The 22,495-nt window shown below is 53.5% G+C and overlaps 1 protein-coding gene across 1 annotated transcript in view; it reads right to left on the minus strand.

Annotated features, from left to right (window-relative positions):
• Positions 1-1,723: 1,723 nt before the first annotated feature.
• The window catches only part of LOC122369185 (protein FAM214A-like), a 33,977-nt gene continuing 13,205 nt past the window's right edge, over positions 1,724-22,495 (minus strand). Inside the window, exons 4-5 of the mRNA XM_043343715.1 lie at positions 5,441-5,628; positions 1,724-1,915 (exon numbers count right to left, since the gene is read on the minus strand). Coding sequence (XP_043199650.1) covers positions 1,724-1,915; positions 5,441-5,628 — 380 coding nt within the window. The remainder of the gene's footprint in view (positions 1,916-5,440; positions 5,629-22,495) is intronic.

A 22,495-nucleotide genomic window follows, 5' to 3' on the forward strand; every position in this document is an offset into this window, starting at 1 on the left:
GTTTATTGAAAGATACGGCTGCAAAAAGGTGAATAAAGAGAGTAAACTTATCCCCAATCAGTTTTGGGCTGAGGTTGCAAGATCATGGGGAGACTTCATGGAAATGCATCAAGTGAACCCCGAGCGGATGTTGTCTGACTGGATATGGTGTTCTAACTATACTAAGTTTACATATGACAAAGTTACTAAATGGGACGGTAAAGGACTGAGGTTCATTCATGACTTAATAGATCTAGAATCGGGAGCACTTTTAACGAGAGAACAACTAGCACGAAGATACGGAGTGAGAATGACATTTTTATGTTATCAGTCATTAGTTAGAAGTCTACCTTCCGAAATACGTAACTTAGCAGTTCGTCATCAATTAAATTTACCTCTTATCCCATACAAGATAGCTTTATTGGCGAGAAAAAGCAAAATATCAAAGATAGCGTATTATGAGTTTATCAAGTCATTACGAAACAAATATAAAGACTCTCAAGCTAACTGGAGTAGAAAGTGGATGCGTGACATTGATTTAGCACTAGAAGGAAGTACGAATGACATGAGAATTGTAACACAAAATACATATTTGCAATCATTCCATTTCAGATTAATAACTAGAATACTCACAATAAACAGATTCTTACATAGGATAGGCGTGATAGAAAACTCTGCATGCACATTTTGCTTAAGTGATTGTGAAACTCTCATACATCTTTTCTGGATGTGTCCTAAAGTTCAAGATTTCATTCAGCAGTTCAAAGCAATTTTGCAAAACTCGTTTCGCTTAGAAATAATGTTTGATAGAAAAAGTTGGTTCTTCCCGACGCTAGAAAAGATTAGCAAAATAGAAGTGCTAATAATAACAATTGCTAAGTTAGTGATATACAAAGCCAGAAGCAAAGGTCAGCAACCGAACGTCGATCACCTTTTACATATGCTTCGGATAGAGGCTGAAAAAGAAATGGGATCCGCAAGGATCCAAGGTAAATTGTCGACTTTTAACGATAAGTGGGGTGCCGTAAAAAAACATTTTAGAGCCAAATTCACATGAAGACACTGAGCCAGAGCACTGATAGTCCGTGTTTCTCACGCTTTTGTCTAGTACGAGATAGAAGGCAGTTCATAAAACAAGACATGAAACATAAACACACATTCACAAACACCCTCACAAATGCACCCCTACAAACACACACACACACACGCACACACCCCTACACACACAAACACATATCACAAACAAACACAAACACTCATACACTTCAAGTAGATGCCTCTTTGGTATAGCGTGCCCTGCCCGCCCCTAACCCAACCCGGCTAACCGGAGGCCGGCCCTATAAAGGGTCGGCCGGCCGGCCGGGCGCGCGGCTCGCCACCCTATCAGGGTGACGGGTCGCGGGCCCGGCCGGCGGCCTGGGGCATCGCCCCAGCGAGAACGAGGATGTGTTATACACGTAGTTTGCGGGGCGATGCGGGGCGGGGCAGGATTCCGAGGGGTTCCTTTTTGGAGTTGGAACTGACCTGACTGTGCAGTTGCATGTTCATGATGATGACTGTTGTATGTTGTATGTGTTGTATGTGTAAATAAAGCCTATATGGAAAAAAAACTAGCCCCGCAACAAGGCTAGCTAGCACACGCACTGTGCACGGTAAATCCTTCCCGTGTCCTCGAGGGAGCTGTAGGGTCTGGCGCCTAAGATAACCTAGGCTACCAATACCATGCCTTCGTCCTGCGCCGTCCTTACGTGGCCGTCTCCATGTGCACCGTCCACTGCTCGAGCAGCAGATAGCCCGGCTCCGGGGTGGCGTCCACAGCGGCGGCTCGGCTCCGTCCGTGGCAGCACGGCGGGCACAGCAGCACCTCCACGGACATGGGGATGTTGTTCCGCCAGAGGAGGTACATGTAGCGCCGCAGCTCGCTCTCCCGCTGACACTGTGGGGTAGACAAGGTACGGGTGTTTGTTAGAACGGGACACAATGGCATTCAGAGGGTGTGTGTAGCCTACGCTCAAATTGGGAATGCCGAGTACAGGGTTAGCACGTCATATCGCAGTAAAACAAGATCCAACAAGAACCACAACGTTCAATTCAATTAATTAATGTAAGTGATCGATAGAGGATCCTGTTTTAACATCTCGATGTGCCCGCAGAACGCATGAGTTAATACAATAGATGTAGAAGACGAACAGAAGAATCTCCTTAGCACCCCGAACTCTGAACAGACTTCACCATCACCCCACTTGTCTCCCATGGAGACAAACAGATATCAAACTAGCTGCTTAGCTCATCGCGCCGTCGTAAAAAAACGTGGATGAGAATGTAAACATCAGGCCATCTCTACTCCGACGCTCAGAGTTCAGGTATAGAGATACCGTGTCGGCCACTGACCGGTCAGCTAAAGCACTTCAAGTGCCGTGTTATGGCTACCGCCTACCTGTGTGGTATGACTGATAGGCCATAACGAGGACAGTTCATAGGACAAAATGCTGATAATGCGTACGGAAAAGTAGAGGTGCCCGTTTGTGGAACCAACAATAGGTACCGAATGCGTCAACCGAATTGATAGCCAGCAATGTCTCAAAATCGCATTACTCCAACGCAGCAGTTGTGTATTTCACAATTGCGAGAGGCCACATTCTTTCCATAGGCCTCTATGGCCAAAACTGACGCCTGAATGAAACTCGGTGACTGCAGCCTCGGCCAATGGACTTAGCCCATGACTCGGATTACCTCACTGGTTGGCACCGCCTCAGGAGAGCTCTCTACGACCGACCAACGCCGGCCCGCAGGCCATCCCGAGTTCGCACAAAGTGAAATTAGTTCGCGGACTTGTCCATTAGTGATCCTATTCAGAGGCATCCGGCGGTGAGCGCAGCCCAGCGCTCTCGAAGCGGCGTAGCCTGGTGCGTCGCGGCCTACCCACGACCCATCACTTGGTTCAGTGTGGGCTGGCGCCACAGCCAGGCAGTCTTGTTTGTGTAACACGCTGGCTTCTCCCCAGCCCGGCCGCCACCGAGCTGTGATGCTATCAGTTCGTTTGGCACACGGACCGAGTAACAGACGGGCGGGCCGCGGCGCCCGGCCGGCTGGGGCGCACCAAACAGCCCAGCTGGGCCGCCGCAGTTCCTCCTGACAGCCACCTGCGCCCGCTCCCAGAGGCCTGCTCCGACTCGTGCTGTTATTAGATACGAGGAAGCCGGCTGAAAGATACCCAGAAATCAGGGCGGTCGCCGTTTGAGCCCGATTTACTCGCTTTTTTGATGCAGTGGGAGCGAGTGGGGTCCCGCGGTAGCCCATCTCTGTGTCTCGTCTTTCTGAAAACCCAGCCGGCTGCGATAACTGGCGACTGGCACTCGCTCAGCCAATGTCAGCACACCACGACGGCCGTCATAGCCTGGCACAACAAAGACATGGCCTCGCCAGCAAAGACAAAAACGCGCCAGCCTTTCGGGTCCACTGGGCGCACGACATGGTAAACAGGCATTTCGAGGGAAACTGGCCCGTCATGCGATGTTCACTGCAGCAGCACTAACGGCCGTTCAGTTTGCCTTCCTATCGCCGTCAGCGGGGCTCAGCGACACCCCTGGGCGCACTGCCCACACAGGCCCGGTCACGGCGACCCGGGCACTCCCTCGCCCTGGGGTGCCGTGTGAATCTCATTTCATGAGGCTTAGGCGGCCGGCGCGCCGCCAAGGCTGGCTGTGCTGGCTCGCTCTCCGACCTTCGGAGCCGGTGTCGCAGAACCTGTTCCATTTGTCAGACGAGACGGCGTGAGTTTGCGCAAAGGCGACTCACTCACTCTACACCTATCCCTCCCTCACCACGGCACGCAACATTATGTCGTTGCAGTCACCGATTCAGTCGTCCTTTCTCAACTAAAAACTTCTCTATTGTCTCTATTGCTCCGTCAGTGCTGAAGCCATGTAGCCTCCCAGTCGGAGAGACAAAAGTCCACTGTCATCCGGTACCCTGTCCACTAATCAGCAGCTTTCCACAAAGCTACATCATTGTCCGCCGCGTCCTTGTCCACAGCTTGTCAGCTGTTCAAAAAGCGAAGCCATCGTCCACTGCCGTTCCTTTGGACGACAGCCTGTTTGGTAGGTCTCTCTCCGCACTTTGAGGCCATCGACGGTTCTATCCAAAGTTTGGCAGATTTCTACACAACGAGTCAAATATGAACAGAACGGGGAAGACCGCTTGGGTCGGCGCAGAAGCCATTTGGGACTACAGCAAACGTCAATCTCAGATCACAGGAACTCTAGACTCTAGAGACTCATAACTTTTGGTGTTACTGGCACGCTACGAACTGAAGGCATGCCTGATTTAGAAAAAGAGAGCTTAACTTCACTTGACTTACATAGGGGGGGGGGGGAGGCATCACAACCGTAACAGCAAAGGCTCACTGGAACGTTACGCAGGTCCAGTGGTCTGGATGAGCTGAGGACTGGCAACATCACGATCCTTCTAAAAGAATAGACGACTGATCTGGCCCTCCTTGCCAAGAGAGCCCCAACCAGCGTGAACCAGCGTCCCTGAAGGTCCCGCTGTGCTGTGCTGACCTCAGGGGCAGCTCCGACCGGGAATAGCCTGTAGGGCGCGACCTCTCCGAACCCACCGGCCACTCGCCAGGTCGGGTGGGGAATGCCAGGCTGTCATCAGGCCCAGGTGCGAGCTGGGACAGTGAGAGTCAGCCGGAGGGGTGCCCGAGCCAGCTGGCAACAGCACAGGGCGACCGGTGCAGTGACCGGGAAACACGGGAGGACACGGGGTTAGCAGGTGGCCGGTGACGTCATACAATGTGCTACCAAACCAGCTGACAGGGGCCAAAGGCCCTGCCCTGGGCTGAGAGGAGTACGAACGGGTGGCATATCTAACCGAATTTCCATTGCATAATGCATAGTCCTTTAAAGAAGGTGCGTAAGGTTGCTCTACTTGTAGGAGGATGTCGGTCTACTCAACTCGCATAAAACAGGTTCAATGTCTAACACAACAGGTGAAAGCTATGTGAGACCATGACATACCATTTTGAGACCGCTAAAATATGAGTTCGTATAATATATAAGACAGAACAGGATATGTCACTGATTTAGTGACATCCTGGATTCAAACAATGGCGCAGTTGAGCCAAAAAAAGAATAAGCATTTGGTCTGTATCGCAGATCTTAGAGGAAACGTCCCACTTGCGGGACAATTACGAGGTGCTAAGCACGCAACACTTTGGCATGCTTTATCGCCAAAACCTCACAGCGTTCTACTAATATTGCGCAACTACTCAACACGTAAAATACCCCAGCCTGGCCTCCTCAGAACCCCTTTGTGACGACGTTGCCACCAAACTCGTCATCGGGTTTATCTTAAAACACGCCAGCTACACGGAACAACAAACTGCCGGTGAAATACAACGCGAACGCTCACACCAAACACACATGACCGACCCGTGATGTGGCTGACAACTCACCACGACGCTGTTGGCATCGCAGACGTGCTTATTCTGTCGGTACGGGTAGACGAGCACGCAGTGCGGGCCCTCGTGGAAGCCGCGCTGGCCGCCGGGGGTGCGTCCCTCGACCACCAGGGTACCGAGGTCGCCGAACAGCTCACTGGGTTCCGGCTCCTCGGCGCCTGCCTCCATGTCCGGACGCACCGCTGCAAGGGAAGGGGGCAGAGGTCAGAGCGGGGTTACAGGGGTCAGAGGGGGGTGACAGGGGTCAGAGGGGTCATAGAGGGTCAGAGCGAGGTCACAGGGGTCAGAGAGGGGTCGCAGGAGCCAGAGCAGGTGACAACTGACAGAGGTCAGAGGTCATGCTGATTTGGCGTGCCGACTTTGTCGGATTCGGCGCAGGTGTTGGTCGGACCATCAACATGATCAAAACAGAATCTGAGGCTTGTGCAGATGTGCACGAATGAATTAAGTTATCCAAGTTGATCTAAGATATGGCCGATTCATGGAAGCTCAAGCTAACATAGTTTTTTTTTCTTATAACAGACCAGTCGTGCCTAGAGGAAGTGTGTGATTCCCGAGGGGTCTAGTTTTAACGTAGTATTACATTGTACGAGTAGTGAGAGCTTTGGAAATCATCATATCCCTAATGCACTGCTCGCCGACTTTTTGGATATCCCAATCCCTGTTATAAATGCAGTGATCCTCAGCTGATGGGGTCACGCATGGTCGGCCCTGATGGACTTTCCGAGGCCGAGTCAGCCATTCACTGACATCAAAATCATGTATGCAAATGGCACATGACCTCGAAGTTTCCCGACAAAAGCTGATCTTGACAGCACAGAGCTGAAGTACAAAGTTGAGCATGTTGGCTGCAGGACTTCGGAACTAACTACAATGCTCACTTCTCACATTATCATTCAAAACAACCCAGACACACTTCCCCCAACAGCAGCCCCTTTTGGCATCATTTCCATGTCTCGCCGTAGCATAGTCCGGCTGTGGCCGGTTATATCAGGTCACGGGACGTGGATGCAATGATGACGCAGGTCGGTGACATCCGCAGAAGGGCTGCAGCACGTACTTGACAGCACTCCCGTGAAATTATGCACCAGCAAATATGATAGGCCGTGCCGGTGTTACATTGTCAAACATGTTGATTTGGGGTAGAATAACTATGACGGGGGGAAGGGGGTAGGGACAGGGACGATAAAATAATGCGGGAAAAGGTGAGGAATCGCTACAAGCCAACTATCTAAAGACTCCATTCATGCCGAAATATTAACAAATCAAACTCGTTAAGCTGCAACCCTAAATAACAAAGTGCAAATACTCAGCATGGCATAGCATAACCTCAGCATAACCTCCTTAAAATTTCATACCTTTGCAATGTGACTTAGGAAGCCGGCTGTGTACTGGCAACTGCGCCATTGCAGGTGGTGTACCGGTGCCGACATCGAGACAGCGTTATTCGAGTGGCCGGCTCCGATCCGGTCTAAGGCACGCGACTCAGTCCCGTGATACCGAGCCCAGTCTGACTAGCCACTAGCCAGCTCTGTCCGACTCGGCAGGTAGGGCAGTCTGGTGGATACCGGCCCCAGGGTTCAGCCGTAACAAAGGGCCCCTGGGCGCAAATAGTCCCGTCCTGAGGCGGCATCAGCGACTGGCCAGCCGAGGAAGCCACACGGCCAGGGGTTCAGCCAGCGCGCCGAACCCAGACAGAAGCCAGCAATGGCTTAGTCATGTGCTTCCATACACGGTCGAAGCGCTGGCCGTCCCTTCACGCAACGCGAGATCTTGCCAACAGTGGTCTGTCTAAAGTTCACAAGACCCAGTCTATTTCTGGACTCGCCTACGTCTTTGTCACGTACCCAGCCACCTTCATGGTAATCTGTTTCGTAACAAAAACAATAGGATAGTGAGCTCACTGGTTAGGCCAGGTGCCGAGTGAAATCAGCACACCACTCTATGCTGGGGAGCGCTCGAGCGGCCCGCGGCCGGTCCGCTGACACTGCAGTTACATACATAGCTGTCAGCCCTGTCAGCCAGTGACACATGACAGTTGTCAGCCCCGACAGTCAGTGATACATGACAGTTGTCAGCCCTGACAGACAGCTACACATGACAGCTGACAGGAGTTGGGGACGGGGCGTTAACTAAACCCGTCAGTCTCTCCAAGTTCACAGTGAGTGAAGAGGGAGGGGTTCGCCTTCCTGACAGGCTGACCTTCGCATGTTCTTTTGTCTATAAGCGGCGAGTAATGGCAGTCAGCCTTCAAAGACGGTGCGTATCCGTGTATCAGTCAGTCAGCTGCCGGGCCGGACAGGGCAGAGTCAGACTAGTCTAAAGTGACAGTCGCTAGGCCAGACAGGGCAGAGAGTCAGACTAGTCTAAAGAGACTGTCAGTCGCTAGGGCGGCCCAGGGCGGGCCAGACCGGGCAGAAGACCAGTCTGCCAGTCACCAGGCCGGACAGGGCAGAAGGCCAGACTAGTCTAAAATGACTGTCAGTCACTTGGGTGGGCCAGGCCGGGCAGAAGGCCAGTCTGCCAGTCGCCAGGCCGGACCAAGTCGGACCGGTCAGCGGCCGCGCTCAAGGTCAGCCGTGCAGGATGTTGAGTGTTGACGTTCGTAACGGGCTATTAACGGCTGACCGAGCCGGTGGCGAGTTACCTAAGTGTGGAACTACCCAGCGCCGAGCCGGCCGGATGACGTCACACCACGGCCAGTGCCGGCGCAGCGGCAGACTGGCCGAGATTGGCATGGTCTTAACTTGGCGAAGAGGCATCGGACGCCAAACATCTGCTGCAGCTATAAATCACATTTCATGTGTTTCTTCCATGTGTATGAGCTATTAAGTCCTTCGAATACCTAATGTGTAGGTGAGCGTACCTGCATTTAGCAGTGTGTGCTATGCTATGTGGATTGAAAACTTGGGGCACATCCGACACACTGCGCAATGGATTCCGATATTGCTTGGCTGATTCTGGCTTTGTGTCTTCGCACGAACCATTGAAAGGGAGGACGTCATTTTTAACCCGCGCCCAGATGGGGTCTGCCGAGCAACGCGGTCTGATGGGGGGGGGGCCATTTTGGCCCCCCCCCCCCCTCAGATCTCGAGAACCACGCAACATAGCGACAAGCGGTAAACGGTGTTGGATAGCCCCAGCGGGGAACTACCTTGTGACCCAATTTCATTGACCTCGGTCAAACCGATGACGTCACAGGTCAGGTCAAAGGTCGAATTTTCACCGTTTACAGGCATTTCAAGAAATGCGTTGTAAACTCGAGTAAAATGCATTTCATTGAAAATCATCGATGGAGAAATGTTCTTCAAACACATATTTTGCTATTTGAGGTCACTGATACCAGGTCAGGTCACAGAGCTCAGGTCACTGGGGGGTCACAATATGAAAGTGTCGTGTGATACATGTTTTATGGTCCATTTTACATGACAAATGCGATTATGTGGGTCAGACAGACTTTAGGGCCAGCTTAGGTCACGTTTTGGTCAAGGTCAGGTCAAGATCAGGTCAAGGTCAGGTCAAATTAGGTCAAATTTCAAAGTTGATATTTTTGCATAAAATGGGTATCGATTCGATGCAGCTCGTCACGGGGAGTTCAATGGTGGTCTCCGTTTTGCGCTACGAGGTCTAGAATTGCTAAAAATTGAGTTCAAAAATTTGACGTCATCAATTTTTAACAGTTTTTTCGCTATAACTTGGCCAAAAAAAGAGGTATCAATCTAAAATTTGGTATGTATATCGAAGAGCGCAGGGACTATCACATATATTCCGGTTTTTTCGAAATTCGAAAAATTTTTGGAAATTTTTTGAGTTTTTCTAAAAAAATCAATTTTTTATTTTTGGGGGTCAAAATCCCAAAATTTCGAAAATTCGAGATAGCAGTTTTGTAGCGCCGTCTTTTCTCTACACAACCACATAAAGAACTTTAAAATTGCTTGTTAACTGTAGAATTGGTGAGCGTTTCAAGATGTCATGTTTTTTGCTCATTTTTGCTCGAACATGACCTCAGTTTGACCTCAATAACTCCTGACCTGAGGTGACCTGTAACTTGAAATTTTGTGTGAAGGTGTCAAATTGATGCCCGGTAAGGTACCCAAAATTTGGCGGCGCTGCGCGCCGCCGTTTTCTCGCTATTTAAGAAAAACCACAGGGGGGGGGGGCCAAAATGGCCCCCCCATCAGGGCGCGGGTTAAAGGTTGTCAGGTGCACTCAAACGTTTTAATAAGCAACTGCTGATTGAATTTCTGGCGAGGGGTGGTGGAACGTTCTGTTCACAAATGAGTACCATCTACCTACCTAGTGCCTACCTGCATTGGCAAATAACTTGGTCGCGGTCAATTAGGCATGATTCACGAAGTCCCTTATCTTTTATTAGACATATTAAGCCCAATGTGCAACATTTGCGTCTTTTCGCGTTGCATCGGGTAGCAAATGAGAAATCTGCCTCTTCTCCATAGCCCTCAATTCAAGAAACCGTCCTTTTCCTTATCACACCATTCCATAACATAATTTTCAAACATGGGTATCCTCCCCACAAAAAAAAAACTGAAGCAGTTTCCTTCGGCTCCAATGCGCCGCTCGCCCAGGGAGACGGAAGTGTTATATTCTCGGCGGTCCAGTCTGCATTCTGCAGCGCAATTAAACTTGGCGGACCCTCAGCGCACGACTGAACGATTCGTATTGTTGTGAGTGACTGTGACGACAGCAAATGAATTCACTGGTGGTTTCGGAATAATTAACAGGCGGCGCAGCCCAGTCCTCTTACAATGAATTACAGTGGCGAATGCACTATTGCAGAGAAGAAATGGATTGAGCAGATGCCCAACCTCGCTGTATTATCAACTAAACATTAGATACGCTTTACATTTTAATCAGGCAATCATGGAAACAAACGACTTGCGAGTTGCGACCCTTCCGCCTTACATAACTCGGCAGAATGCCCCCGAGTCGGCTAAACTACACTGCATCTCTTCAAACCCTTAGTATTTTACAATTTACCACTCAGCTATGCAACAGGCTTATAATTCACTACTAAAGTCTCAACTCCTTTTCCCCTATCATCTTTTTGGCACCGTCAATCGCCATCTGCGCTGCCCACTGTCCAGCAAATAATCCGGCCGTCTCCAGTTCTCCGGCAGGGGCTTCCAAACTCAAGCGAACTCGCCGAAGTTTCGCCATTCAATGCGCAGGATCTGTACAATTGAGTTTGAGAGCCTCTGGGTTGGCTCGGCGCGCCTGCGCTGCGCCGTTGTTGGTCCGGCCAAGTACGCGAGTGACGTCATGCTATAAGCGTCATCCCCCGACCAAAGTCACCAATCAGAGCCCTAGAATCGACTTGTAGTTCCACACTTAGGTAACTCGCGAGCCGGTGCTTTAAATGGACGGACTATATCAACTCAGTGACCGGTCTGGCGGCCAAGGTGACCTTTAACGCTGACCACGTCGCTCGGACTGCTCTCAGACTGACAAACTGCTCAGACTGCTCAGACTGACGACTGCTGCCATCGTCTCCCGGTAGACAGCTTCCAATCGCTAGAGTTCCAGCAAAATGATCCGACCATAAATCCAATCGTTATCAACGAAAACAGTGGCATCGGATTCACCAACCTGAGGGGCTCAGCCCGGTGACCTATCGCCTGCAGGACCATGCTGGGATGGGCGGCGGACGGGAGCGGAGGCCCATGTAATGTAGACAGAAGTGCAGAGGTGACACATGTAGTGTGCAAGGCATACGAATCTTATGCACGAACACAGGCGAACGAAACACAGTGTCCGCCAGAGTACATCGGCGAAAGGCGGTCAGCTAAATGGGCCGGTGAAAACAGGCAGGGGCGGCAGATGTAGCAGGCGGGGACCGCAGAGGTGGTAGGCGGGATCGGGAGAGTTGCTGGGCGGAGATAGGTAGTAGGATTCACACACCGCCGGCTGTTCATCGGTCACTGGCAGCAAGGACAGTGGAAGATCGTCGGCGGTCGGCACAGAGCAGCAGCGACAAACCTGGCGATTGGCTGGGCTGACTGACTCAGCATGTGACTCACAGCGACTCCCCGGCTCAATGTGACTCACAGACATCCAAGGGTGTTTCAATAGTCCAGTGATTTGGTCGGGAATTGCATATTGCATTTGCATGAATAATGAGTATCATGACACCAATGTGACGATGTCATATAAAAGACTTGTTCCTCCAAGCTTACTCTGACAGCAGGGTAACAGACCGTCATAGCCTATATCAAACGAACATAGATCAATCCGCGTGCCGCGACGTGCTAATTCGTGTGGCTTTCCGTTGCCCATTGGTTGAACCAGTTGACCTAACAATGTTTCAAGGTCACAGGTAACCACAGTGACCATGGCCAAAACCGCAGTGCAGCCATGCAAAATTATGACGTCACACCCTGAGAAGGACAAAGTGAAACTATGAAAAATGGAGCGGGAAACAGCCGAGATAGTCCTACATACATCTGTCGCCATCCGTGATGCGGTCACGTCATTCCTTGATATGCATCACATCAATAAATCATGATCATGGTGATATCACGGACCATCACGACTCGAATATCCAGATGGCACGCAGAGATGAACGGCACACCGCGAAGGTCCGCTGGTCACGGCCGGCCGCTCCTCGAGCGCTGCGCTCCGCCCGTCCCCTCTGCCCCAGCTGACAGCCGCTGCAGCCGCCAAGGCCGCATTAGCATGGCCATGAAGCCGGCGTTTATCAGCCGCGGTCCGGCGCGGCGGGGAGCGCGCACGAACCGACCCGTGCACCGACCACCATCCAGCGGTGACGGTTGGCGGCGGCCGGACCGAGTCCGGTATCCCGTATCCGTGTCCGTGCCCGTGTCCGTGTCCTTGTCCACCGGTACGGAATCGGCACAGACAGCAGCGCCGGCGAGCCGCGCACACGCACACAGTCGGGTCGATAGAAGCCTCCGCCGCCGTCGGGGCCTGCCAAACAGCTGACCTCGGCAGTTGACAAAGAAGCCCTGGGGCCGAACTGCATCTGCAATGCGGCACCGCCGCGACAGCTGAAAAAGAGCTCAGCACAGTTGGAAAAAGGAGCCCAGCAGCATCTTGAGGTCTCTGATTGTCTTCAGGAGCAGTGGTGGTATCATCGAGCCACCCATGACCTCAACGGAAAGCCCGGCTCATTCATTACGCCCTCTCACAGCAGGTCCCATGCCAGGGGCAAAGGGACAAAGCTTCACACTATTCCCACCGAGCCCCGCTGGTGACCTTGGATAAGAATGGGTGGGAGAGGAAAGCCATTACACAGCTTCGCTCTCATTGTCCGCAGCAGCCATCTCCGACACAAAAGCAGCCGGGCCCGTCGGATACAGATCTAGCCAACAAAGGACCGGGCTAGACGCTGGCAAATCAGGCCACGAGTTGGGCTCAGAAATGGAGGACACGATAAGCAGGGCTGCGGAATAAGCAGAGAACTGCTAAACCGTAAGAACGTTCGCGAAATATTTGACAGAGAGACAAGCTATCGATAGGTGACATAATTATATCCTTCAGGACCTCTGCTACCGAGGATATATCGGCAGTTTTTGAATCACCTTTGTCCCGGCACCACCGGCCGTTCGGGCGGTATCAGCTGATCGACCGCCACCGACGAGCGCGCTCGTTCGCTCGACCAACAAAGACACAAAGGAACTGGCCAAAACAGGCGGCCGTGCTATAAACGGCTCCGAGTCGCCGTGCGGACATAAACAGCCGCCGGAGGACGCAGCTCCAGCTGGGTGCTCGATGGATGGGAACGGGCACTGCCTGAGTTGGCTACAAAGAGCCTCAGTAGACAGTATGTCGCCACCCACCAGCCCGGTAGGTTCAGGTAGGATATCTGAACTATACCGTCCGAGCGGGACAGGTGTGTCGCTATCGGGCGCTGTATACAACAGGGGATCGAGGCCAGCCGGCACCCACAACTGCGGCACAAGGTGTCCTTCGAGTGTCCTCGGCTCGGCCAGTGGAACGCTCTGTTTGTACCGCGATACGATATCTCGAACCAAAGTACCAAAACACACAGCTGACTAGGTAAGTGGAGGATTGGGAACACGATGTAAACATATGGCTTGTGGCACTGCTTCGACTCATGGCCTCAACTTTTGAACGTTGGAGTTGGGTTAACGATTACTCAATTTCAACAGTATTTAAATTCAGATGATCTCAAATGTAACGAGGCAACGGAAACACTGCTGAGTTTGGCATCGGAAAAGTAGAACAGTTAACGCCAACTTACTTATCAGCTACTTAGTAAACATATGTCAGACAGCAAATATTCACCTGGCTACTGGCTAAAGTCACCACCAGCTGTGGTCTGACAGACCTCCGAATGGTGGTCACGTGGACTCTCAGCTGTGGCCAGGCGACTGGCCAAGTCAATCAGCTGATCGGACTGCGCCTCAAGCTCTCACCTGTGGCCCAAATCAGCTGATCGGACCGCGTCTCTCACAGCTGTGACCAAATCAGCTGATCGCAGTGCGTCTCTCACCGAGTCAGCTGATCGGACCGACCGCGTCTCTCCTCACCTGTGACCAGCCGGCCGGCCACTCCGGTGACCCACTGGGCTCCCCAGGGCGCGGCGCCGCGGCCGCTCCAGGGACACAGGCACTGCACCATGGCGCGGCACAAGCCCCCACCGGCGTCCATCGGCCTGCTGTCGCCGCCGCCGGCGCCGGCCGCCGTCTGGCCGCCAGCATCACACGCACTTCATCCTCCACCGCCGGCCGCTCTCTGTTCCAGACAAAAACCGGCGTGCCCGATCGATTTCTGCGCGTCAACTGCGACCACGTGCCGGCGTGCTCCGCTGCTGGTGCGTCGGCGGCGGACGCGTGAGACGCCACGCGTGCTCAGGTCACGGAAGGGTCACGACTGGTGGCGACCAACACAGCACCTGGGGACGTCTTGAGGCGTTCTGCTGCGGTCAGTGCGGCCGCCAGAGATGGCGGGCGCCCGACGCCGTCCTGGCCGGAGCGACGGAGTGTCCGGCCGACCCGACCCGACCCGAGCGGGCGCCGTGAGCGGCTGGCGGCCCGGCCTACCGGCCAAGGTGCGCCACAGGCGGTCGATGAGCCGCGCGGCCGGTCGATAGCCGTACCGGAGAACACGGCGCGACTATCGAACTCCGAAGGACGACCGCACGATTCAACGGGCCGGCAGGGCCGCTGGATGACGACGAGATACGCAGGGGCCGGATGTGGTAAGGGGTGGCAGGGTTCGCCACCTATCTATCGGGCGATCCGCGAGTCGCGCTGACGTTACACTGCGGCCTGCGCAATAAGAGACTGTGAAATATCAACTAGGTTTGCGTATGCCGCAGGTCCTTCGGACCGGTCTGTTGTCTATCAGAGTCCGATGTTCGCCATCTGTTTGCCAGGACGAGACCACTCCAGCCGGACCATTGCGCAACACTGCCGCGAGGGGGTGGAAATATACCGCGATAGGGCCGACTGTAAAGCCACACTCGGCCAGCAGAATTGGATCTCCCAAACGAGCGCCTTCACCCCAGCCGCGCCAGCCATTCAGACCATCATGCGGAAACCAGCAGCTCCAATTTTAGAGTCTCCCGAGTGCCATAAAGTTCACTGGCGACAGACCGCGAGCGCTAGAACCATGAGCGCCCAATTTTAGCCAATCTGAGCCGCCCTCTAAAAGCACTCGAGCCAGTGCGGTGTGTCGTATATACGGCGCCCAGCGTGACTAAACGAGAGCCCGCTCACGGTGGCCGGCGCGCGAGGTCACCGCTCCACAGAGTCGTGACCGTGACCGTGACCTGGGCCTGGGCTGCCGCGGGGAAGGCAGACCGGCGCGGCGCCGGGCTCGGAAGATTCGAAAGTGATGTCGCAAGGATGTGACCAGTGACGTTATCCCCAAACAGAGTGAACACTTGAACAGGTGTCAGGATGTCTGTAACGTGGTCCCACCTCCGACTGGGCCTCCCAACAGCCCGTCACGGCACGGCACGGCACTGGAACGGGCCGGGCGGCACCAAGATACCACGGTCGTCGGTCAGTCGGACCGTGTCCCCGACTGCCAAAAACAACCACAAATAAACACACCATAAGCAAACAATGAACACACCCACAGACCCTGTCGTCAGCCAGCCAACACCGGGCAGACGGAATGTTTTTCTGTGGTGGTAAACTGTGCTTGGCAAACTGGCACTTGGCAGAGACAGTCAACTGCAACTTTAAGCAGAAAAGAACTTTCTGAGCTGCAATTAGGGCTAAGTTCGGCCTACCTCCCAAGCCAGGAATCTGCCATACCACCCTCTGTTTACTTTATAGTGTATTGTGCAATACCCATTCCCGAGACCACCACACTGTGTTATTCTGCGGCGCTCGGGCCCTGCAGGCCCACCGGCCGGCTGCTGCGTGCCCTTCAGGGCGGTTATGCAACCTCTCACGGCCAGGCGGGCGGCTGCAACAGCAGGTGCAGTGTTTACCAGCTGGTAGGCCGGGCCGGGTCGGTGCTCCGCTCCATCAAGGTCACGGCTAGTCGCCGGGTGGGAGCAGGGTACGGGAGGACAGGAGGGTGTCCTCAGTGACCTCAACCAGCCGGGAGGACAGGGCGAGGAGCGGAGGGTGATCTCTGGGGAACTCAGCCGGGCGTAGAGCTGGCCGGGCGTAGGCTTAAATGCCAAGTCGAGGGGTTAAGTGAGAAAGAAGCTCTTTGTCCCCATGCTGAAGAAGCGACATCCATTCAAAACCCTGGGTCTCTTCAAGCTAGGCTAACCTGCAACAAACTAGCGCCAGTGCATTTTTCTTGTGCATGCGCTGAATACGACCAAAGCGATTACCCGCTCCCGCACGAAATTCTCATGTTGTGAGCCTTTCACAGGGCGGAGGCCAGCCGGGACACGCTCTTATGACTCGGTGTTCACAGCCTTCAATCAGGGCCCTGTTTGATGTAGCGATACCAGCGGCTATTAGTCCAACCAGCGCTTTCAGTCTCCATGATAACGGGTCCGCGGCACTGGAGTGGAACATCAACAAAATCGCCGCGGCCTCACACCGGAAATTACCTCGTGAGCGGCGAAAACAGACGGCGTTTAGGAATCGCCAAAGTCGAACATCATGCAGTGTCAAGTGACAAGTCCCCTCGAATAGTGCACCGCTTCAGACCTGACATTGCAGCAAAACAAAAACGGACCCAGGAAATATCCGTTATGAATCGATGTTATTCAACTATCGGCAAAATGACAAAGGTGCTATAGACTTCACGCCTTCCATACTTTATACACATTATAAAACGACTTTTCAGTAGAACGCTCTGAAAAGCTGACACCATATCAGCGTCTTAACCCTAGAACGCCTAGGGGGGGGGGGTTGTACCAACCCCCCCCCCTGAGGTTTTTTCGAAGTGCACGCTAAACGGCTTGTCGTAGCGGGCTGAAATTTTCCATACCCTCTGGGGCAACCTTTGAGCATCTTTTGCCGAAAAAAATTGATCGGGTCATGTCAGGTCACGGAGTTATGACGTCATAAGAGGTACAGCCTCCGGCCGACAGTTACCAAACGTGTGCGCCGAATCCCTAGGTTTTCTGCCGGTGATACCCACATTGTTTGATGGATCATGATGAAACTTCCCATGCATGTTGGGGCAAGCATTGGCTATCGTGTGGTGCAAGAAAATTGACCGGGTCAGGTCAGGTCACGGAGCTATGACGTCACAAGAGGAACAGCGTCCGGTACTATTTTTGAAAAGCGCCCGAACCACTATTTTGCTAATTCTTGTCACCTCAATGGGAATATGCAGCAATATTAGCTTCTATAGGGAGCAAATGGACCTCCCAAATCCAAAAATACAATCAGATTTCAAAAATTTAAATTTTGATTTTTCGAATTTCTGCCGCCGACTGTAACCTTGCCGACTTCCGGCGCTCCCAACGCGCCATTTTTAGAGCTAGGGAAACGAAATACGTACCAAACGATAGAGAATTGATCAAGGAACACGATAGTGAAGGTTTCAAGTCGATATCTCCCACCGTTTTGCCGCAATCGCCGCGGAAAGTTGAAAAAGTTTGATTTTTTTTCGGAAAATTTGACCTTTGACCGGTCATAAGTAGGTCAAATGTTGACCTAGGACCAAAAAATATACCACCAATCGCGAGATCTCGTTGAGAGCAATCCGTTGGTTTTTTCCGCTAAGCTCTACGACCTTCCGTTTCGAAACGCCAGGGGGGGTCGTAACAACTAACAACCCCGCTCCCCCCCCCTGGTCGTTCGTGTTATGAGAAATGGCCTGGTCGTGCGAGGGTTAACCCTGCGGCCGCTGGGCCTCCGCGCCACCCGCCGGCCGCTGGGGTGGGCATATAGTTGCCCCCCCCCCCTTTACTTCTGCGACGATATCGTCGCAACGCGAAGAGATAGAGAAGCGAAACTTTGCACACATCTTCCTGAATACCTAGCCGAGGTTGTGTCCAAATTTGGTGTTGATCCCATTTGAGATGACGTCACAGTGACGTCATAAGTGAAATTATAGATTTGCGACTCTCATATTCCTCACGATACATCAGATATATGGGACCGAATATAAAGGACCGATTATTGGTCAGAAACTGGATGGAAGTGTAGTTAGATGTTTTAGGATGACAGCAGGTGCTGTCTAGTTCAATTACAGTTGAATTTCATGCTCAGCGTCATCAGAAACGGTCCATATCGGAAAACAGCAAAACTTTATGACGTCACTGTGACGTCATCATAGGTGCTACAACCACCAAACTTTCCTCAAACATTGCCTAGGTATTCATTTGAAGCTATGCCAAGTTTCACGTTCGTAGCTCATCAGGTTTCGGAGATATTTCACAAAACGTAAAGGGGGGGGGCAACTTTATGCCCCCCTCCCCCAGCGGCTCGTGGGTTAAAGGTAGTGTGCCAGCTTTCTTGGACCGTATGGAGTTAATGGCCCAGATAAGGAGAACCGGATTTTTAGAACTTATCCATACCTTCAAAACTCATGGAAACGTCTTAAATTCTTCAAATTTTGAGTACCCCAGTGCGAAATTCGCCCCGACGGGTTGTCGGTCGTACCCCAACCACATTTCACACCACTATGAACAATAAATGCACACACTGAAATCGCTATTACCGATATGCTCATCCAATCAAGTTTCGATAAACCCGTTCATCATCATCTCCTGCGGTTTCGAACACGCCTGTTAGGTGGCTTCTGATGCTCGTCGAGGTCGGAATTTCCAAATACGCGTGGTGCGTCGGGCCGCGCGCTCTGACTTCGGCCAAGAAAAATGCGTCAGCTGATCATTGTCATTTCTGCCACTTGCGTGTGGTGAAATGGGGTCATAACTTATAAGACGGCTTTTTCATATCAATTATTTTACATAAAATCATATTTCAAACCATAAATAATGTTCGACAGCCTAATAAAAGAAACAATACCAATACGGGCTTACAGTTTAAGGCTCGACATTGTGTTGTCTACGATTAGACAGCTGATAACTCATTCCCGTACGTCGTATGGTCGTAACACTATAATGACCTTTGCTTATTGTCACAAGTGCGCCGCATTCGCGATTGTTGCCCGACGCCTGTTTGCAGGTGAGCCCACTACAGTTGTTATACATATCTAAAAACCGAAAAACTTTTAGGCGAAAAAGGCACTATTCCAGGCCCATTTTTGATTTTTTTGCGATATTAGGTAAAAACAGAAGCTTCTTATCCTAGGAAAAATAAAATGGGAAATCTTTCAAAGGTGGCACACTACCTTTAAGCGCATCTGTAGATTTCACCCCGTATACAGGACGCGTTGCGCCTACCGATACATATCTCCTTACCGAGCTTTTCGCTTCCCGTCCCGATCCGTGTCCCAACAGCCATCGCGCCTCGGTACTGGCTAGCCGGTAGGCGTTTGGTGTCCGAGGTTGCAGGTTGCAACACATACTCGGATAGCTTCCCGAAAGATAGCAAGCTTACACAACGAGGGCCAGACCGTCCGGGGGTGTCGCTACCACTAGGCACTAGTGCATCCACCACGTATACGGGAGATATTCTGACACCCAGTAACTCCCGTCCCCACCACACCGACGCGACGAGCATCTTTCCTCGCATGCCCTCCCGCGAGCTCAGACATAAACAGCACGTTTTTAGACGCCGGACCAGCTGAGGCGCAGTAAAAACCGCTCAGCCTCCCCATCCACCGTCCCTTCGTCCACAAAGAACCAGGACCTGGCAGGGAGGGCGGCCCCGGGCGGTCCAGACCAGCTGATTGTCATGCGGGGAGCGGAGCGCGCCCGTCCCCAGCCGAGCGGCCGGCTGGGGACGACCATGAACCATCAGCTGGTCGGTGGCGGCGGACAAAGCAGAATCAGCTGACTGGGCCGACGGCGGCGGACGGCGGACGGCGAGGGGCCCAGCAACAGCACGGAGGGCTGGGAACGACGGACCGACAGAGGGACGGCACAAAGCGGCTGGGAACGACGGACGGACGACGGGGGTCGAGGGAGGAACAGTGTACGGGTAACAACGCTGTGGAGTCTTGGAACGGGCGGACAACCGGACGCATGGACAGGGCGGAGGCCACAGTTCCATATACCTACGGGTCTGAGCCAAACATGCTACTATTCGTGGCACGCTCTGAAAATAATGCAACGAGCAATGCGACACCATCGCCTCGGGCACAGGTCAGGAATTGCTGAAAGGTCAACGGCTTGAAGCCGTTTCTATAACAAATACCCTGCTGGATTGATAACGACTGAAGTTCTCAGTTCATGGTGCAAGACGACGCTTTGCTGCTGGCAAAGCACCCTCGACCCAGGTTATTGCGTATTTCGAGCGACAAACGGGTCTACCTTAGCGAATGCAATACACCATAGCTCCGTCACACTCGCAGTATTCACTGAGGGGCAATCAATATCTACTATTCATATTGTGGGATATATGACATAAGGTTTCAGTGTCACCAGCACAGTTCATTTATTCTGACGACATCCCACCACCCGCAGTGAAACACCATTACCGAGCATTAGGAACAATTTCAACGCCAACGCACGCGACTGCAGGCGGTCGACTTTCCACCGTCACCCTCTCCTGCGGCGCGGTGAAACGCGCACTGTCACAGTTTCAGCCGGCGCATTTCACTACCGTGCGGGGCCGGAGCTTACCGTGTGCCATGGTGAGCAGCAGTGACGGCGTCGTCTCAGCGGCGCCGTCCACTGCCGCGCCGTCCCCAGTCTGCATACAGGCGGACACGAGGGTCGAGTGTCGACCCTCTGTGGGACCACGGGCGCCGCGCAGGAGACACCGTACCGTACGGAGCGTCCCGGGCCGCCCGGCGCCGCTCAGTCGCTGACTCCAACTGACGCCACAGCTGCCGCGGGCCGCCGCCGCCGCCGCCGCCCGCGCCGTGGGGCCCTCAGGCAGCGGCAGCGGCGGCCGCGGGCAGGGTGCAAACAGCCGCCGCCGCTGCCGACAGCTGTGCCATGCACCCCCAGCGCCAACAGGCCAGCTGCTGACAGCGCGCTCACACCTGGACGGCACAGCGAGTCCGCCCGGCGGAGAACGACGTGTTGACGAAATTGCGGAACAGGCTGTTTTTGGCATAATGATGCTGTTTGATAACCACAGCTCGCAAAACCGAATTATTTCAATCGTCCACTAGTACCTTCTCATCTGCGGATGTGTCCCAAAATTATCAGCTCTACCCTGTGGCGTCACTGATCAAAGGATGTCCCTGAACGAGAACGAGGGGCACGAGAACGAGCCTTAGCACTCAGCAACCGCACGTCCGGTGGGGGGAGGGGACTGCCGCCCCATGACGACCCCGGATCCCGGAACCACGCCGCGCCGGCCAGACAGGGGTCGGCCGACCAGGCGAGGCCACGGGGGTCGGACACCGAACCCTGCCCATGGACCCCGACCGTCGCAGTCCGACCCGAAAATCCCCTCTCCCTCCCGACCGGCTAAACTTGACCTGGCAGCGGGAGCCGTGGACGCGGGCCGAGCTGACCCGGCCGGCTGGCACACTGACCCGACCCACTCTCTCCCCTCTCCCCTCACTCTCTCAGCTCTGCCGGGTCAGTTACGTCATAGGGCGGGCGGCGAGCTGTGGCCGACTACGGCGCTCGAGGAGCTCCAGTTCTGGTGAAAGGAGCCCGGCTGGCCGCTCGGATTTGACGGGCCATGAGTCTCGAGCGCATGGAAACTGAGCCTTCATGGCTACTGCTGGAACTTGTTACATTGGACTGTTCAGTTAGTGGCGATGGACAGCATCGATGTTAACTTCTTATTTTCAACATTGCAACCTAACTTGACAGACTAAACATCCCAGAAAACAATGCATTTAAAACATACATGCCACAAAAGTTTACCGAATACTGAGCCGAACCTTCGTGCCGACCTAACGCCTAACAACTTCAAGGAAGTTTCGGTGCTGGTGGCCGGAGGAGCCGTGAGGTCGGCGGAGCTTCAGCGCTGCCCTTCCCTCCCCCCCCTCCCCCCAAACCGGTCCAGAGGACAGCTGGACGGGCCGCGGTCGGCCGAGGCAGCACCAAACCACAGCCCAACAGAGCACACAGAGCCAGTGTCGCAACAAGGCTCACCTTGAAACACCGTCTGACGCTTCCCCGAGAAATGAGAAAGCCCTCAGCTGAGCTGCGGCAGCCGATAATAACACCTCTCCCCTCCCCTCCCAGCCAGGGAGGGCGCATGGCAACAGCCACAGTCGGTCCGAGCGGACAAAGACCTCGTCGGGTGGCCACCAGGGCGGCGCTGCAGTCGCAGCCAGCCAGCCAGCCATCCGCGCAGCGGGCAGCTCACGGCAGCGGGCCAGCCTGGGCCTGCCACGGAACAGGACGGGACAGGACGGGACGGGAAGCTGATGCAGACTCAGCTCGAGCCTCGATCGGAGGGTATCGCACTGCAGCGACGACTGGGGAGGGGACTAGTTCCTGCATAGGTTACTGCAAAATGCAAAATCAAATGCAAAATAGATTTTGCAAGTCCCAGAGGTCAATCAAAGTCAGGGTGATATTGAGTTGCACGCGGACACACAAAATGACACCGATAATATACCATTTATATTCTACACGCC

Source organism: Amphibalanus amphitrite, unplaced genomic scaffold (assembly GCF_019059575.1).
Source record: "Amphibalanus amphitrite isolate SeventyFive unplaced genomic scaffold, NRLGWU_Aamphi_draft 001014F_arrow, whole genome shotgun sequence".
Classification (NCBI taxonomy): domain Eukaryota; kingdom Metazoa; phylum Arthropoda; class Thecostraca; order Balanomorpha; family Balanidae; genus Amphibalanus; species Amphibalanus amphitrite.